General features: G+C 41.2%; 1 protein-coding gene across 6 annotated transcripts in view; it reads left to right on the top strand.

The window, feature by feature from the left end:
- The first annotated feature begins 413 nt into the window (after positions 1–413).
- Positions 414–19,940, top strand: part of CHRDL1 (chordin like 1) — a 35,850-nt gene continuing 16,323 nt past the window's right edge. For 5 of the 6 annotated variants that reach the window (XM_008493615.2, XM_030449043.1, XM_008493613.2 and 2 more), the window contains exons 1-3: positions 429–525; positions 2,407–2,519; positions 6,430–6,523. In XM_008493615.2, the coding sequence (XP_008491837.1) occupies positions 429–525; positions 2,407–2,519; positions 6,430–6,523 (304 nt within the window). Of the gene's footprint in view, positions 526–2,406; positions 2,520–6,429; positions 6,524–19,940 lie in introns of all 6 variants that reach the window. The other variant, XM_030449045.1, reaches the window with a different exon arrangement.

Raw genomic sequence — 19,940 nt, 5'->3', positions numbered from 1 at the left:
TCATGATGAAGCAAACGTGGCACAACTGACACTTGGATTTCCTACATTACACCAAAAAAGGTTGCACTGCAAGAAAATCTCCAAAATTAGTTTCTTGTGAAAGAGAACTTTAAGAATTTAGATTGTTTACTTGATGTATTTCTCTGATTTGGAATAAAATAAGGACTTCAGTAGAAGTAATAAAGTTTTCAGCTTTTGTGAATGGGAATTTTTCAAAATTGAAATGACCTGAAGCTAGAGCTCTTCCCAGGAAATGAAGATCCACAATTTTTCCTTTCTGGCAGTTTAAGATTTTTCTGTGCTGGATGAGACAATATCAGAGATTTTAAGTATTTTACAGGAATTCAGTTTAATTTATTAATCCTCTTTTCCCAACAGCTCAACATTTTCTGCTTTGGATGCTCTTTCTTTTCCTTTTGTCAACAAAGATGAGAAAAAAGTGGATATTGGAAGATTTGCATTTTATCTTTTTTGGTGTGCTCTGTCTCCTTTTCATAGATGGAGGTAAACTAGAACAAGTAAAACGTAAGTAGAATTCAAACACAGCTGTCACATTCACCCAGATTTCACATTTTCCTCCTATTCCATGGGATTTAGAAAAAATCTTCAAACTAGAATGTGCTGAACTGTAGGACTGTGCTCAAAACCTTCTAACATTCTTCCTCCTTCTAATCCTACATTTGGTAGAATCAGGTCACACCCACAGTTGGGGCACATTTTCCTAAAGCTGTACAGGTTTCATTGCATCATAAAGAACATAACACATCAACTGGGGAATCTGTTTTATTTCAAATATCCTGAATCAAGAGAGTGCTTAATTCCATTTTAGTGACCTCTGTAAACATCTGATGGATTATCTGGATTTTGTCCCATGTGTAAGACTATTGTACTGAAGTTTTCAGCTAGTGTGAAGCTCGTCCAAGGCCTTTCTGTTGTGTTCCAAAAACAACCTCATATGAACTGCATTAGATACATCCTTTGAGAAAATTAAAGAGTCAAAAGCACTGTCAAAAACTTGATGAGAAGAACTGAAAAAACATACAAACAAAACAAGGGAAATATTTCAACAAAGCCTGTCACCCGTGGGAGATGTTAACACATTTCAGAAAGCATGGCAAGGAGGAATAACAACCCAAATAAATCTGGGAGTCACTGACTATGACAGGGTTTGTTACCAGCTCTCTGGAATGCTCTCCCCACCTGCACAGGCTGGGTTTTAGCCTTTTTCTTACAAGCAATATTGTTTGTCCTTGAGAAGGAGTTAAAATTTTCAGCCTCAGTATCAGCAGCTTCTGCTTCTAATAGGGTAGATTACCAAAAAAAAAAAAAGAAAAGAAAAAGCTGAATGAGTTCAACAAAGGCCCAACTTCTCCACAGAATTTACAGGAAAACAATGTTCAGTTTTCCCTGATCTTTCAAGTAAAGCGCAGTGTGAGAAGCTACAACCTCCACTTCAGCCATCTGCTTTTTCAGATCCTGCATATCATTTCTCATGGCTTTGTGTGAAGTGAAAGCAGGTAATTTCACAGTTGCTACTAATGATCCCTTCTTCTAGCCCAGTAAATATGAAGAATGTCCCTTGTTTGGTTTATCACTTGGAAGACAGGTATTTTGTCAGATACCTTGAAGTACTGAGGGTGATGAACTGAGCTGAATTTGGACATCATTAAGATAAGAGGAAGGAATTACCTCAGGGAAGCACAGAACACCCTTTTACTGAAGAATTGGAGTGTTCCATGCGAAACCATAATGTGGCTGGAAAAAACAGGGCAGCAGTGTTTGATGGGTAGACAGCTATCTGCAAAACTGCAGCTGCAAGAGTAGAAGTTCTCAAAATGAACAGATCTTAAAATATTTTGAATGCTGCTGCATATATAATTCAGCAAAAATTGTTCTGAAACACTAGGACAAACTTACAGGTTCTTAAAATACAGATATAATGAACATAGAGTGTAAATACAATGCATTCATCTTCCTTCTGTAGTCCCCCTGTTCAGAATCTCTCCTGTACAACCTGGGATTTCTCGAGTTAAAACAATTGCTTTGGTTTTGTAGTGAAAAGTTTCTGTTTCCTACAAACCTTTCTGAGCAATCAAGCACTTTAATTTTTGTTACCTAGCGAGGATCTTAGCCTGTGTTTTGCAGGTGAAAGAAGAAACCTGCCCTGTACAAAAGCCATTTTGCCAGCTCTTTCAGGAGCTGCAGTTTTGGAAAGATGGGAGACCACATCATTTGGTTTGGTCTGGGAGGTTAGAAACAGCAGCACATGAAATAAAGGGCATTTCTGCTGTGTGATTTTCCAGGGGAAGGAAAAATACAGAAAACACTACACATGTGAAAAACACTTTCTAAGTGCAGACTGGGAACATTCATTCACTACTCTTTTAATTCTTTCCTGTTTTACAGATTCAGATACCTACTGTGTCTTTCAAGATAAGAAGTATCGTGTAGGAGAAAGATGGCATCCTTATCTGGAGCCCTATGGCCTTGTTTACTGTGTTAATTGTCTTTGCTCAGAGGTAGGACTGATGAGTTACTGATCCTACAACTACTTCTCTCTTCATTGACCAGAACCCTTGCTGTTGTATCTACAGAGTGACAAAGCCCAAACTTGTTTTCATTCATGAGTTCTGGTCAGGAAACAGAGGCAGGTGGCATTAGCAAAGGGAAAATCTTAACAGAGAAGGGCAGAACTGGCAAAAAATACTTGCACGGGGTAGACAAAACAGTTTGTAATTAGCCAGAAGCTTTGTCAATGCTGAGCATTATATCTTGAATAACTGAAGGCCGGTACCTAAATTTAGTCCTCACAATTTCATCAGTGGGGATGATTATGCTGAACTGGCATTTGTAGTGTTCTGATCCATGGACAGTGCTCACATCTGCAGAGACACTGCCACAGTCACAGCATCTACTGCCCTAAAGTGCTGAAGGAACAGGCTTGGATATTGCCATTTGTAAAAATAGGTGAAAGAAGAATGAGATGATGAAAAATGAGAAAAGGGGAGAGAATTGGACAGGATGAAAAAGGACAGGTCCTTGGCTACCATCAATAGGGAGACACAGCAATCATGGATCTCCCAAGTGTGTCGGATGCAGCTTTGGGGGACAGGAGAATGAGGGCAGAATGTGTCCCTTGGAGTACCTTAAAATTACTACCCAATAAGGGATCTTAATCACTAACACACGAGACACTCCAGATGCTAGGTTTTGTCTGCTGTATTGAATACAGAATAAAGTTTTCTTGGCTATTTTCCCCCCTGCAATTGTAAAATATTGGGCCCCTGTGCAGCATTTGCTCTGAGGGATCTGCTACTACAATTTAGTGAAGAGACACACAAACAGTAGTCCCACAAGCTTGGCTGCATCTCAGATCTGTGTAGCAGAATGGATCTGTAAGAGGAAAGGCAATGTAGTACAAAGAAAAGTCCTTGGTTATAGCAAAAGAGTTTCCACTCACTTTTGCTGAGCTCTATGCAAAGCTGAAAATTGCCTTTGAGCCAGCGTGTGGTAACAGACATTGAATTGCTGGAAGGCTGTGACTTGAGTGGGAGCTGAAATCCAGTGGAAACCCTAGAGATCTGGGTACAAATTATTGGTCCATGATTTTTAGGAAGATGTGAGGCTGGAGGGATGGGAAAGGGCACGATCTGCTGCTTTACAGAGAACAGCATTGCTGTGGTACAGGCATACCCATGCATTCTGAGGCTCCAACAAATGGGGTACATTTTATTTCTTTCCTTCACACATGAGCATGGAAGACCAGAGTGACAGTTCAGGGCAACAGGATTAGTAAAGAAAGAAACTGCTTGTGCTAATTACCAGTATATGCAGCTTAGAGGTGGCTCTGAACTCTAAATTCTTTGCCTTGTTTTACCTTTGTTGTACTGTGAGGATACATAATGTAATTTGGGGTTATTTGAAGCAGTGAGGATGCTGAGGGAACTCTGGGCTGTGACTGTTATTTCCTGAAAGGAAGAGTCCAAACAGCAGTTGCAGCATCAAGACATTCATTTGAGCTTTGTCCTGGCCAAAAGAAATGCCCTCAGAACACTGACCTAAAGTAAAAGCTGCATGTCATCAGGAAACTCTCAGTAATTTATAATTTCAAAGAAATGAAAACCAGATAAAGCATCAGAAAACGTGCCATGACATACCACAGACCTTAAACCATATATTACAGCATAAAAAAAAGAAAGGACCTAAGAGAGACCTAAGTGTAACCCACCTGATTCCCTGGTAGTAAATCAGCTAGGTAAAGGTATGTACAGTCTGAAGCAGCAACCTACTCCCTCACACTGCTGTAAAACAAAAAAATCCCAGGGTTCTTTCTCACCAGTGTGACCAAAATTTCTTTGCTTGCCTCAAACACCATGGTCCATCTGATCACTGCACAAAACAAGCCATAGCACCCAGGCAGCAGACCAAGATCTCTGCTCCATCTCCAAGCAAGTCTGTCTGTCCATCCCCCACAACACATACTTCTAATATTTAACAAAAAAGTGAGACAAATAAACTAAACAGGGGCCAAATTATTCAGATTGTCATTAAATAATAATAATAATAATAATAATAATAATAATAATAATAATAATAATAATAATAATTTTAAAAAGCCTTCCTGCTAAACATAATGCAGTGTTCTCACTCTGTTCCCCTTCCCCCCCCTTTTGGTTTTTTTTTTGTTTGTTTTTTTGTTTGTTTTGTTTGTTTGTTTGTTTTTCACAACTCCCCTACCCCTCATTACACAGTGGACACTGTTGACTGCCAGGTAAATTGGGACACTGACAATTTGTCAGATCATTATTTTACTTTCTAAAACACAGCAGCTCTTCCTTGTGTTCCTAGTCAGATCAACAGACTTCAGGGACTAAAATGAATGCTTTCCACACTTAGCACTGATACCACAGCTTGGGAAGAGAGATGCATTACACTCTGGGTATCAGAGGCAAAAACGCTCCCCATGGCCCTATAGAAGCTTAAGTCCTATTCTAGTCACTAGGGCTTGGTCTCCCACATATCACTGTGAATCAAAGCATAAAATCAGTCTCACCCAGCACAGGATCAGTTAAAATAGTTCTGTCCTGCTGCCAACAGTAGAGTACTGCAGGCAGCACTGAGGAGCAAAGCAGGCCTGCAGGACTTTCATCACAACTGATGATGCCCTGAAAGTAAACATTCACTCCAGGAGGTTTCACAGAACTAATAATTAGAAAGGGTGTGAGGCCATGGAACAGGTCAAGTAGGCAACATGGAGCCAGGCCAGCAGCCAGTGCCAGGCTTTCTTCTACAGCAGTGCTCTCCAGGTTCTCAGCAATGCTCTACTGGGCCAGGAGCTGTGCAAAGCAGTCACAGCCCCTGTCCTGCAAAGAGTCTGCAGCCTCACATTTGCTTCTCCTCTATAAAATCAGTATATTTAATTTTGGTCATCATTGAAACCAGATGGTGATATCATTTTTAGTGTCTCTTTCCAAAGCAGATGCACAACTGTAGTTCTTGTGTAGTGATGAGCTAACAGTATGATTCCAGCCTGTGGTCTGCAGAAATGTAGGAGTTAATGGATTATTTTGAAAAAGGTGGCTAAAAAAGTCTATGCATACACTATCTAAGGAAGTCTGCACCTCCAATGGAAACATTTTGGTGCTCCAGAAGGCAAAGGAAAATGCAGTAGGTTTATTCCTGACATCACCTAAAACTGCAGTCGTAGCACAGTATCAGTGTTCATACTGCAGGATCCTTCTTTCTATAAACATGAGCAACTCAGAGCTAAATTAGGAGGATGAATTATAGATGGGACATGGGAATTTGAAATGGATAGTCTTTTCTGGTTGCAGGCACTGGAGAATAAAAATTCCCTGTGTTTTAATTATAAATCAAACTTAGATGTGGTCAAATAGAGAATTATGTTAATTGCATGAATAATGAACACTATCCCCAAGACTTGCTCGTATTTCTTAGAAAAATGGCTACTTCCCAACTGGTGTTTTTTGTCTACTGGGGAACTCATAAAATACAAACAAAAGACTCTCCACAGTTTTCAGGAACGATTACAGATGCTATTGTCTCTTGTGGTCTTGAACTAACCCTCAGGAGGGGATATCTCAGAGACCTACTATTCATTATCTGTGCCTTATTTCTGGAAATGTGATTCCTAAGCATAATCTGCTCAAAAGAAAAACAAAACTGGAGATTGCTGCAATCCATTTTTAGGCACTTTCTCCCATTTTAAGGTTTGTATGGATTTCTGCTTCATTCTTTCAGCAGAAATTCAGTGGCAGTGAAAGTAGTCTGGGTGTACCCTGGTGTGAGTGAAACCACAAGGCTGTAAAAAGGCATTTGTTTTAAAAATATCTAAGTGCAGAATAGAGAACATGGAAACTGGTAAGACAGCCCGTTTCATTAAAGTATTGTATTGTGTTCCACCTGCAGAATGGGAATGTACTGTGCAGCAGAATAAGATGCCCAAGTCTACACTGTCCTTCCCCTGTGCACGTACCACAGCTGTGCTGCCCACGATGCCCAGGTAATTCCCAGCAATGACATAAAATCCTTTTTAAGCACTTAAAAATTAAGTGTTTGTGCTGGAAAACTTCTGTGAAATAAACATCCTTTTACATCTATTTAGATCATGACAGGCCGGTCCTACAGCAACCTGCATATTTCCCATGGTGGTTTCTTTTTAGGAAATCAGTGTAATTTGGGAAGGGATTGGGAAGCTTCTGAGTGCATCCTCTACAACCCATGCAGAAGGTGGCAGAATTTTAACTGATGGGGTCTGTGGACCATCTGCTCCCCACTCCTTCCCTTATCTGTAAACTTCATCACAGTAAGACCTATTCCACAAACTCCCTAGGTTTCTGCTTTTGGTGCTGGTCAGAAGAGCAAGCTAAAATACATGGTTACTTGCAAGGGTTCTCTGTTAACAAGCAAATCCAAATTGCTATGGCAAATGTGCGTTTGTATAGTATCACTGTACAACCAGTCTGGTTACATTTGCCTTTTCCATCTCAAATCCAGGCATAGCTTCATAATTAGTAGAGACTGTTGTAAATCATAGAAGCAGTCCTGTAGAAGTTTATGACTATATAAATCCAATTGGATACTGTATAGTAAATTCCTCCAGACTGTACATTTATTATATGCTCATTATTAAGAGCCACTGTATGAAGGAGACTGAGCAGGATCTTTCACGAGGCTGTTACAACATTCCCGACATGGCCTAATGGCTGGGAGATTTGACTGGAGCTTTCCCCTAAATGTCTTAGTGGCACCCCTCATTTCTCCTTATAAAAGAGTATTCATGCAGCATCATAGAAAGGGGTTTTATTTGACTTTCTCCAGAGAGTTTCATTGTCTGAGGAAAACAGCTGTTCCCTGAGCAAAATCTGTGAGCAGGAGGCAGTACCCAGTGGTGGAGAGGCATGAGAGTACAACTCAGTTTGCTGTTCAGCAGGGACTGGAGGGTGTTCATCGCACTTATTGGAGATTAAATGGCTCTCACCCACCAATTTTCAGTAGGATTCATCTATCCTGACAATTATATGCTGCTGTCCATCAATATCTGATCTAGGTATCTAGAATCCTTTTTTAAAGAGTGGTGAGGAAGAAGCATTTCAAGTGCAAAACTCACCTGATGCCGTGATGCTGCTCTTTTTGTGTCCTGGGATGAGATTTATCCCACTAAACTTTGGATGTAACTTTGGCACCTGGCTGATGGTAGAGTTTTATCTATGATGGTGTAATAAAAATTAATAGTTTGTAAAGTAGGTTACTTTATTTCACCAACTAGTACTGTTAGATCAACTGCTAAGAAACTGGAAACAGCTTTTCTGTTTTCAGATCAAAAGAAGGACTTATGTGCTTGTGTGCCCAAAATCTGGTCTGTTTTCCAGCTAATCTATACTTCAGTTGGCAAGGGAATCTACTGGATACCCTTTATAGCTGTTGGAAACATGCTGTCCCCAGGGGGTGATTCATCCTGTTACCCAGAATGAGAAGAATTTTTCCCTGGAGATGCCTCTCTCCACTGATTATTGAGGAAGCAAATGCAGGAGCTTATGCTAGGTGCTTACTTTTTTGACAGCTTCAGTTAAATGATAGAAATACCACTCTCAACATGTAACTGGCATTTGGGATATGGGATAAAGAACTTTTTTTTTTTTTTCCCCCCTAATATCTCCATACAGTATTTAATACATAAACGCTTCTAAATTGACTGTTTCTGCTTCAAGTGCTCTTTGGCAGTGAACTGTTTGGCTTCTTTTCTGTGCATGAGGCTGTAAATGTCTTGGTACCTGTCAAGATTTTAAAACCTACAATGACCTACTAAGAAAGAGTAAGGACCCCTGTAAACTCTCAAGTCCTTCTTAACAAATTAAGTTATTGCTGTTCACAGTCTTCAGCTAGAATTTTGTAGTTTGTTTAAACTGACAGATTCTGAAAATTACTAGAATGAGTCTTTTCTGAATTGTGTTCCATTATTTTCTCTTAACTGCTCCTAGAGTCCACACGTACTCTATCTGCTACATGTGGTAGACCATTAAATTGCTAGCTGGGGCAGCATCTTGTTAAAAAGGAGAGTCCCACTTAGGTTGTTTTTTTCCCCTAACTGAATCTGTAATTCAAAGAGACCTGCACCAATGTTAGGCCAAAGAGGACCAGGAATCTCCTGTGATTCCAGGGGTTATTTGCATTCAGCTTTCTGCAGTGATTATGCATTGCAGATTTGGTGTTTTGTCTTCAGTGGCAATGTTCATATGCCTGATCTGAATAGGAACCTCAAGCATTTTGGCACATCTGATGCCAGCTTTCCATTCCTGTGTGTCTGGCATGCAATGTCTTTTGTGCAGCAGCATCCCATGATGTGCAGGAAATCCACTTCTCTGGTTTCCCTGGTTATTTTTTAATGGAACGTGCCAGAGCTCTGGCCATCAGCCACCCATCAGAATTACTCTCATAAATGCTCATTATATTCTGTCAAGTATGTTTCCCCTCAGTTTCTCAAGCTGCATTTGAGAAGTGAGTGGTGCTAGTCACAGGGACTTGGGGCTCTTCCTCCTGCCTTTCTGCAGGCTTTGTAGAGTGTAACTGCCCAAATGACTGCCTTCTTATTTAATGAAGCAGAGGTAATGCCAGGAGGCAGCAACCTTCATTGGAAACTGAACTTCATAACTACCTAAGTGGAGGAGCTGTTGAAGGGATTCCTTTGAGAAAAGTTGGCACTGCTCTCCCCTTGGAATTAATGTCTCCTGCATCCATAGTGACACTGGACTTGCTGACACAAAGAGATGCAGTGTTTGTATCCTGTCTCCCTGGCACCAGCCACCATGAATCTTAAGTAGTTGTCAGACATATGTTATGAAGCATCTTCTACTTTTCACCAGTGGTCCAACCCTACCAGCTGGTACCACAGATTTCCCTGCTAACTTTTGTGTGTCTGAAACCTATCCTGTCTAGCACTGGCAAAATCCATGCCTTGTGCCTTATACATAACTAAATATTCCTCCCTTTTGCAACTCTGAGAAGTATTTTACTATCTGAATTATCTGACTGTTACCATCACACATATGTAACCAAAAATACAAAGTTCACTTTCTTTGGGGCTCTTTGCACACATTAGTGAGACCCAAAAGGACATAACATACTTCCAAGCTTCAACTCCTTCCTTCCACCTCAGGATGCTCAAAGCACTGCCAGACACAAGGGGAATTACAGAGTCAAGGAGAGACCTTGCCATCATTCTTAGAGAGGATTAGCTCCTGAGCTAGATGGGTTTCACACCTCCTACCTCCTCCCATAAAAATAATCTGCTTGTACAAGCTCTTCAGCCATTCAGCTGCATCTGTCTTTTATGGCACCACTATGGACAGTGCCTTTAGAAGTAGAACATTTATTGTAGACTTCATCATGTCTACATGGAACGACTGTCAATCAAAGCATGCAGAGTCTAGTTAAAAATCTAAAAATTTTTAGTACACTCTGGAACATGTAAGTCTAAGATGTGGGAAGCTTACTTCAGAAGCAAAAACGCACAACTGCAGGATACACAAAGGGTTTCCATATTCCACTTGCTTCATTTCTCAGCAGATAAGGCTGCACACCAATCTATGAATCAGCCCATCTGGCTCCACTATTTTTTAAACTTGCTGCCTTGACTAAACACACTGGCTTCCAAGAACATTCATGATCAGCAACACATTTAAGCTTAAGCTCCTCTGGTACTATAATTTTTCTGTATAAAATTCAAGCAACTTTTCAAATGAACATTTTATTGTTCTTTAGATATTCAAGTAACAGCAAAATGCCAAGTGGTACCTATATACACATAGCTGGACTAAATACAAAGATGGAGCAGATGAGGTATCTGCAATTGTGGTCTGAAAACATCAAGTAAAAAATAAATGAGGCTATGTCTGCATGATAGACTGCAGCCTGCCTTGTAATACCTGTATCTTTGACCAAGTCATTTGTGGATACTGGAAGCAGCCTTGATAGAACAGTGCAAAACTCCCTTAGCAAGCAAGAAAAATGCACCTGCTCCCTGCTTCCTTGTCTCAATTCTTTCCAGTCACTGTGCTTACCCAGGTAACACACTGCACACTGCATGTAGATATCCTTACACTCAGCCCTGCAAGGTGCTGCATGTGTACCCCACCTCTTGACCTGGGACACATCTCGTGTGTAAGCACAGAGCCAGGAGTGTAATACAATGCAACTTGTATTGAGCTGCAAATGAAACCTCCAACCTGGCCAGTTGGGAGTGTTTCGGGGGAATGATTTCCACTGCAGAACAGACATAGAATAAAGCTTTTGGTGAAGAGGTTTGGGGTCCTGCCCAGCTCACACACCAGGGCTCCCATGCTCTCAGTTCTGGTCTTCTCACCCTTCCATTCAGACCAAACCAATCTATTCTACAAATACCTGTGGGATGGACGAAGGCCTAATGTACCTAATTCTTCCATCCCCTACACAGTTCTTGTTGCTCCAGCCTACCCTCTTACCACTAAGTAAAAAATTCACAGTCCAGATCTCACTGAAGTTACAAAGAGTTTTAATTGCCTTAAAGAGATGAATGTGATGCCTGAGTAGGAAAGAGAAAACATGTATATGGTAACATCAAGAGATGTTCAGGTTGTCTTGTACTAAGCAGATACTGGTTTCCATGCTGTTAACAATTGCTACCTCCCATATAGAAAGTATTTCTGATAACTGAAGTCAGAAACACAACATATCCTCAATTCCAGATGGAAACACACTATTATAGATCAAGAGTTTTTATGAGCAATGTGGCAAAGGCAATATCATCCTTCTAAAAGTTGTGCCTGAACCAGTCTCCATGGTTCAAACACCTAAGTTATTTCATAAGAATTTAGAGCTGGATCCAGACTTGACATCTGACTTGTGAAACTTCACAACTCTCCAAGGTCCAAAAGATCAGACCTCTGTCCTACCAGGAGAGATCTTCAAGCTTCTCAACCCTGACAAGTACCTAACACAGAAATTCTTTTCCTTGCTATATGTTAATCTGTCCCTGTGTTGCCCAAGTCCCCAGGGAGCAGCATTTCCTTATTGAACCGTGCTGCTAAAGCACCTACTTTGCATCTGACCCCATAAAAAGACTTGAGACCATTGATCAGCACCAGTACAAATGATCTCCGAGCTTGTGATTTCCTTTCTCCCAAATTATAGGGAAAGTATTGAGGAAGAAGGCCACAAGGAGACTCTCATGAGAAGAATGATACACAAATAGCATTTCTTTCTTTCAAGATTCTTGTTGAGATTTGACAGTAGCAAGTATTATAGCTACTGAAAGTTGATACACGCTGTATTTTTTGAGACAATAACAAGAAAAAGGCATCTTACAAAGGTGCAGCATAAAGGCCTAGATGGATTCTGTGAGATGAAAATGAGCATTACCAGCTCTCATTTTATGGAAGACCAGATAAATTATGGAGAAATCTTACAGAATTCATCACCTGTGGAAAACAACAACAGCCTGTATCCTCATTTCTTAGTCCACTACACACAGCTGATGGGAGCACTGTGCTTGACACGAGGGGCACTCTGGTCATCAGGGATTAAGGGATGGGTGAAGACAGTCTCTGTGTAAATCATTGAGAGTGGTTAAACCTTGGCAGAAATGGTCAGATTAAAAAAAAAACCCTAAGGCAGCACAAGTTAAGTATTGAGAATGCACTATTACAGTTACTGGGGTTCCCTCACAGCCCCATTAATGAAAAAGAAATAAATAATAAGCTGTGACCCAGTATCTCAGCAGTCATGGTACAGGAGACTGCAGAGTAGGTATGTCAACATACACAGCAGCTGGTAGTTATAAATGGAGAAATATTTACTGTTATCTACTAATAAGAGCAAATTTCAACTTTTTCCAGTCTGTATTTGGTGTCTGTGGAGGTATTGTGGAGAGCTGAGCTTGTTTATGGTTACTCCACATATATAAACAAAGTGGATCTTTATATCTGGAATATGAAAGAATCACAGAATGTTACACAGCACCAGAGATAAGTGAGATGTTCTGGTTTTTATGTAGCCCCAACAATGGGTAGCTGTTAGTTCAAATGAATTGGTTTTTTGGAAGTACATTTGATTTGGAAATGCAATGATACAGGCATTCTTGGAGGATGTCTGATTTTTTTCCTACTGATGTGTGCTCAGGTAGTGCAGTTTGGTTTGTAATTTGCATTCTAGCTTCATAAGGAATGTTTGCTATCACAGCCAGACTGTTATCACTTGTTTCCATTCTGCTTTTTTCACTATAAAAATTGAAACAGTCTATCTACAAATCAGCATCCAAAATGCCCTGAAAAAATATGTACCTTCCCATGTGGATTACATAACTTCCACTCTTTGGACTGACATGATAGGGTAGGATAGGCTGCTCACAGTTTTTCCAAGACAACTTCCAAGAGCTTCAAAGATGCTTCAAAGAGGATCCACAATGCACCACAGCTTCACTGCAATTTGTTTCTGTGGCTTGGAGAGTGAATGGGAGATTCTTTTAATAGTTCAACCCTAGAGCAGGAATTAAAATGGAGCAACCTAGAAAGTGTTTTATGACTCCTTCAGAGTTTTGCTGGGCAATTTTTTACACCACTATAAAAGAAAACACAGGAAATTAAGCTGCAGAAAATATATTAAATAATGTGAAGACCTTGACTGTAGCCCTGGAAAGCTAAAAAACAACCAACAGCCTTTTGAATGTTGAAACTGAAACTGCATCCTTGCCTTGAATGTGTATGAAAGTTCATACTGTCTAGATAGGGTGCTACTAGTTCCTTCAAGCAATGAGTTTCATACACTTTCCACCCTCTGACCATATTAAAAGACTGTTGTGATTAACTCTGAATTACCTCAGAGTTTTTAGAACTTAACCTGGTCCTTGAAGTTATTTTAATGTAAAGCATTTTGTGGCTTAATGTCTTTGACACCTGCACCTCTGAGAGTCACATATGGATTTTGTTTAGAGCTTGTGTTTGCAGTTTTTGGATAGTGCACAACTTTTTGTTCCAAATTTGTTGTCAGCCTCAGTCACTGCTTTAAAAACACCACTGCACTGTTTTTGTTGTTTTTAAAGGGACCTTCACAAATCATCTATGTTTGTTTAGATCCTGGATTTATAGTAAGTTGGATTGTGATGCATGATGGAGGCTAAATGCAAATGGACTGAGAGTTGATCCACAGTCTACTGTAGTCAATCAACAGATTTTTATTAGCTTTGATAGCTTTTGGACTCAGTCTGCTATGAAAACAGATGCAGGTATTGACTGGGCTGTAGTCCCCTCTCTAGCAATGCTAAGGAGTATGGTAGAAATGTGAGACACGAGATGAAAGAAGAAACTGCCTCTACACTGTGCCACACAGAGGAGGTGTTTGGGCCAGGATCCAAATCTATTCAGTTCAATGGAGTTCAGATCAGGCCTTGAGCTGACACATTCATGTAGAGTGGAAACAAAAGTAGAGGGAAAAAATTAGGCACAGGAATTTTTAATAGGAAAGAAATCCATTTACTCTCTTCTACTGTGCTATAATCCTCCAAGGACCTTTAGCCACAAAGGTTATTTAAAATCTAAGCTATCCCTGGAAGACAACCTTGCACTGAAACAGAGTGAGAGCTTTGGGTAACAGGTATCTGAGGTTCCTGTATTGTTATGAGATCAGGAGTCAGCATTTAGTTTTGGTGAAGTAGCTCTAGAATATCTGGTTTTCACCCTTCTTGATGTGACAGCAATAAGAACACCTACCCTTGCAGCAGCTGGTGGTTCTGACCTTGCAACACCTGGTTTGCAGCAGCAGTTTGCCTCACCATGGGCTGATGCCACCCAGGGCTCAGTTTAGTTACCCAGCCCTGAAGCTTCCCTAGGAGCAGGTCAGGAATATGTGGTACCTGAGTTGATGGTGCTGACAGTTTTTCTGCCTTTCTGAGGCAAATGTATTGCAAGAGACCTTCACAGATACTGAAGAGAGTTTGGTAAAATTTTGGAAAAAACAGAGCATGTGTTACCCCAGGTCACCATGCCACCTGAGCTGCCTATATATAGCACAGAGATACTCTGACTTCTCTGGTTTCTTTAGCCCCTCTATTTTTTCACCAAGTAGCCCCAGCATAGCACACTCAGGCTAAGGTGGCACAGAACATCTCCTGCACTCAGGACTTTTCTGGGGAAGTGAATCACAGTGGCAGAATGGGGAAATCCAGATTCCCATCTATGTGCTTCTTTGCTCTGGCCCTTCAGGTACGAGTGGATCAGAGATGAGCATTAATTGGATCTCTGGGTACAAAGCAATCCCTGGGACTGTTTTCACTGGACCTTAGTTTCACCTGAACTGCAGGAAAATAGGCAAGTGCTCTGCTATATAAAAGCACTGCTATTTGTGCATGAAATGCACTGCATAAACACAGAAGAATATTACTTATGTGATTGTTTTCCCATGGAAACATGAGGCTCTTTTTTGAAAGAGTATTTAAAAAGAAAGTTTGATTTGAACAGACAACATCAGAGTTGGTCCAATCAACTCAGTTGCTCCAGGTTTTTTCAACGTATCTATGATCAAAATCTTAGTCACTCTCCTAGCAAGATGCATAATCTCTTGCTGCAGGATGCTTTCCTCAGCCCTCCAAGTCTTAGGTTACTCTGTTTTGAATTTGTAAGGATCAGATCATCAACACGTATTTATTCCTCCATTCCAAATGCACCTCTCACACTGAATAGCTGTTTCTTATATCTAATAACTATATTACATTGGCTTATGTCTAGTAGAGGGAGAACCTCACACAGGATTTCTGCCTGGAGGCAGGCTTCTTTATCTTTTACTTGGAATGTTACTAGCATTTAAGATTTTTCCAGGACTGGAAAGAGCTTTGGCTGAACCCTTTGGAACACAGACACCAAGGCAACAGGAGTCAAAGAACTCATTACCACTTTTTCAGAGCTCTAATTCCTTAGGTGTAAGGAGGCCACTTCAGAGATTGTTAATCAGAGCAGCTCCAGGTACACATGCTTATCTAGCTGTCAAAATGGTCCTTCCAGCAAAAGGAAGAGGTACATGTAATTCTAAATCTGGAGACAGTTCAGCCCAGGCCCCCTCACGAAGTGAATTTCAACGTGATTACACTTCCTTGCTTTGTACTTCTCTCCTGTACCTCAGGGTGACAGAGTATTCAAACATGTGCCACCTGGCTGTGCAGCATTTTTACATTGTGGTTGGCCTTTGCAAATTGCATTCTGGGAGCAGGTGAAGACTATTTTGGGGCCTTTTAGAGTTAATCCTTCACAGTGGAACCTGAAGGCCATTGTGTTAGCCTGTAACCTTGCTATGCAGAAGACAGTTAAAAGACTCAATAAGCAAGAATCACCTCTGTATTTCTCTACTGACTGAAGTGTAAGTTTCCCTAGAGAATGATTTTGTTTGTAGGGAAAAGGCCTGGACTCCAGGAAGGAGAAGAATTACAAATATTTCTTCTAACAAGGAGGCCTAGGGGTATGTGCAACTTCTGCCCAAACAAACAGTTTTCCAAAGCCAGATGTCAAGTCATCAAAGTGCTACCCACTTGTGTTGGACAGTGCGTTGTACCTAAGCTGGTTCAGGTTTCCTAAAATTGTCAACAAGCAAAACAGGAAGAACTCTCACACTCCAGTCGTGTTCCTCTTTGGCATTAGAAATGCTCACGGTCTGCATATATTTCCAAGACCTGTCCTTTGACTTCACAACTGCTCTTTACATGTTGTTTCTGCATAGTCAACCTGCAATTCTTGTGCCAATTCTAAATGTCTAGGCAAGTACTTCTGGCCTTGGATGACGTTAAGTTACACTTTGGGGTGACCTGTGTCCAGCAGCAGCATGTGAGATGAGCAGTTTGTTGGTGTCCAGGACAGTTCCCTGCACCAGGATGGAGCCTAGAAAGCTCTGAAGTACCTCTTGAAACTAAACTGACCCCATTTTGTTCACTAAGTAGCAAAACTGACTGGGAACGCAAGTGAACATGCAGGGGGATGTCAGTGCTAACAGCTGTCCCAGAGTTCTAGCAGAATTCACTTCCTTATCTGCTGAATGAGTTTCTAAAACAAATCCTCAGTCTCCTGGTCTGTACATGCTTATGTTCTGTGCTGATCCAGAAAACATTTCATAAAATTCTCTCTGGATTCATATTCATAATCTGTCTACTTACAAAAGACCAGAGAGACTTTCTGCAGAACAGTTCCCAGTATGGTAAGTTTCTTAAGGCATTAGACCTCATGATTAATGTCATATTGTTTAGCACTTGATTGTTTTTATAAGGGTGGTTAATAAAACAAACTGCAAAAACCAAGGCAGGCTGAGTGCCCAGTGTTTCTGCTTGATGTTAAAAGCTTGTCGTTTTCAGTAAATGACACTAGGTGATTCTGAATGTTGCAGTTTAAAAATAGTTCCTAAGTCAGCAAGCCAAGAGTCTGTAGATTTTTAAAAAATGATCTTTGCCAGATGTTCTGATACTAAAATAAGCAATAGTGAGAGTGTTAAGGATTAACAAGAATGGCCAGAATATTGTACAAGAAGATACCTCACAGAGATGCAGCAGAACCCCACAGCCCCTTCCTGAGGTGCTGTGCAGGGTCCTCACAGCCTGCTCAGAGGGATGCAGTGACATGACCTCTGCCCACACACTTTTCTTGTCTAATCTGTGCAATCTGCATTTGGGGAGTACACTCAGTAACCACTTCAACCTATCACTGGGTGCAGATCAGTAAAACTTGGCACAGTGACTTTCAGAAAGCCATAATGTTTGGTCTCATTGTCCACCATGATGAAGACCACCCAAAAGTGACTCATTCTCTTGCCTTGAAGAATCATAGAATCATAGAATCATAGAATCCTAGGGGTTGGAAGGGACCTCGAAAGATCATCTAGTCCAACCCCCCCCTGCCAGAGCAGGGCCACCTAGAGTACATCGCGCAGGAACGTGTCCAAACGGGTTTTGAATGTCTCCAGTGAAGGAGACTCCACAACCTCCCTGGGCAGCCTGTTCCAGGGCTCTGTCACCCTTACAGTAAAAAAATTTTTTCGAATATTCAACTTGAACCTCCTATGCTCCAATTTACACCCATTACCCCTTGTCCTATCACTGGTAATCACTGAGAAAAGCCTAACTCCATCTCCCTGACACTCGCTCCTTACATATTTGAAAACATTGATGAGGTCACCCCTCAGTCTCCTTTTCTCCAAACTAAAGAGACCCAGCTCCCTCAGCCTTTCCTCATAAGGGAGATGTTCCACTCCCTTAATCATCTTCGTAGCTCTGCGCTGGACTCTTTCAAGCACTTCCCTGTCCTTCTTGAACTGAGGGGCCCAGAACTGGACACAATACTCCAGGTGTGGCCTCACCAATGCAGAATAGAGGGGGAGGAGAACCTCTCTTGACCTACTAACCACACCCTTCCTAATGCACCCCAGGATGCCATTGGCCTTCTTGGCCACAAGGGCACATTGCTGGCTCATGGTCATCCTCTTGTCTACCAGGACCCCCAGGTCTCTTTCACCTACACTGCTCTCCAGCAGGTCAGCCCCCAACCTATACTGGGACATCGTGTTGTTCTTCCCCAAATGCAAAACTCTACACTTCCCCTTGTTGAACTTCATCATGTTTCTCTCTGCCCAACTCTCTAGCCTGTCTAAGTCTCTCTGAATGGCCGCACGGCCTTCCGGTGTGTCAGCCACTCCTCCCAGCTTAGTGTCATCAGCAAACTTGCTGAGGGTACACTCTATACCCTCATCCAAGTCGTTGATGAAGATATTGAACAAGGTCAGACATCACATCATAAATACTTTGCTTATTATCAGGCCATGACTGTACTGATGCTGAGGTGCTTCTGCTGGTTTGTTAGTGTCCTAAAATTGTTTGTTGGCAATTGTAGTGGTACCTCCTGACTTTGTCCAGAATTACCCAAGTTGAAAACTGACTGTAATAAGACCTGGATCCTCAAGTAAGTCACCCTGCAGTCACACTTCCCAAAAGGTTAGCTTGCTCACAGCCACTTACTGCTTTTCACTCTCTGCACATAAAATACTTCTAAAAAAATTACCACAGTTCTGGACACCAGGAACTGCTCATGAAATTTGTCTAAGCTATTCAAGGGATTATTTAGAGGTAACTGATGCTCTTCTATTCCATATCCAAGTAAGGGTTAAGCATCTCAAAACCAAGCTTCTATAACAATTCAGGAAGGAATAGTTGTACACAGAAAAAAGCTAAAAGATAATGTTTCCAAGAGTGACCATGACCCATGTGACACAGAATCTGTTTCTGCCAGGAGACTGGAAAGCTCCTGAAGTCAGGAACCCTTGGTGTGTGTACACAGTATGGTTGCTCCCAAACCTGGGGGCTTGGAAACCTCAAGTAGTGTGTTCAGCCATCAGGAACCTGGGCAGGTTTCCATGAAAAATGTGTCACTGTAGGAAATTCCACTGAAGCAGAAAATTTCTATAAAACGTCTGTGGTTTATCAAATTCATATCTGATTCTGTTTTGTGAGACCATCAGGAAAGTTTTAGTGCTGCACTGCACACTAAGTTACCATCTCTTAATGGCAAACTTCTTGCCCTATGTTTTCTTCACATATCCTGTCAAGGGGACCATAGTTCAAGGAACAAATGGACTATACCTACAGACAGTTCTAGTTCATAGTGAACTTTTGTATCAGGCTGCATGACAGATCTGAACTGATAAAACTCTTGTTTGTATAGATCAACAGTTCCTCCTAGCACAAGTACCTGTCTCAATCATAATCCTAAAAAGCAGCACTCAGGCTGAATCCTGAAGGAAATCTTTCTTTTGGCTTCACTGAGGCCAGGATTTCACTGGCATACCTTGAGTGTATGGTATGCCAGTGAAAAACAGCATAGGTGGCCAACAGAAGCTGGATACAGTCCTATGTTTGGAAGAGAGGAATGCTTGGATTTAAGAATACAAGTGCAATTACCACTATCTCCAACAGCTTTAAAAAAAATAACTTTTTTGTAGCTGTTTTGTAGCTAATCAGTTGTTACACAGTTGCATTCTGTTGCTTGCTTGTAAAACCTGATAAATTTCTTACGCAAAGTTCAACCTTGAAAGCACTCACAGGGTAAGTTCAAATCCATGGCAGTTCACAGGAAGCCTGGGCTGCACATCTGAGTCTTCTGCCATTACTTAGAGCTCAAGGTGGTGACAAATCAGTGCCATTCACATTGCTAACCCATGGTCTTCTCTTGATCCCACTAAAATCACAGGCAAACGTAAGCTTTAAGTCTGTGCCCTTAGAGCATGAATGCCAACCACAGAATCAGATTCTTCATTTGCACTTGATGCTAGAACATCTTTACCCTACATGTTTGTTTCCACTGACATGCTTTGAATGCCAGAAAGAAAAGCTCAAACTGAACCCAGTTAATTAAAAGAATTCACAC

Source organism: Calypte anna, chromosome 4, assembly GCF_003957555.1.
Source record: "Calypte anna isolate BGI_N300 chromosome 4, bCalAnn1_v1.p, whole genome shotgun sequence".
Classification (NCBI taxonomy): domain Eukaryota; kingdom Metazoa; phylum Chordata; class Aves; order Apodiformes; family Trochilidae; genus Calypte; species Calypte anna.
Note: the sequence above shows the minus strand (reverse complement) of the source record. Positions and strands in the feature narration are given on the sequence as shown.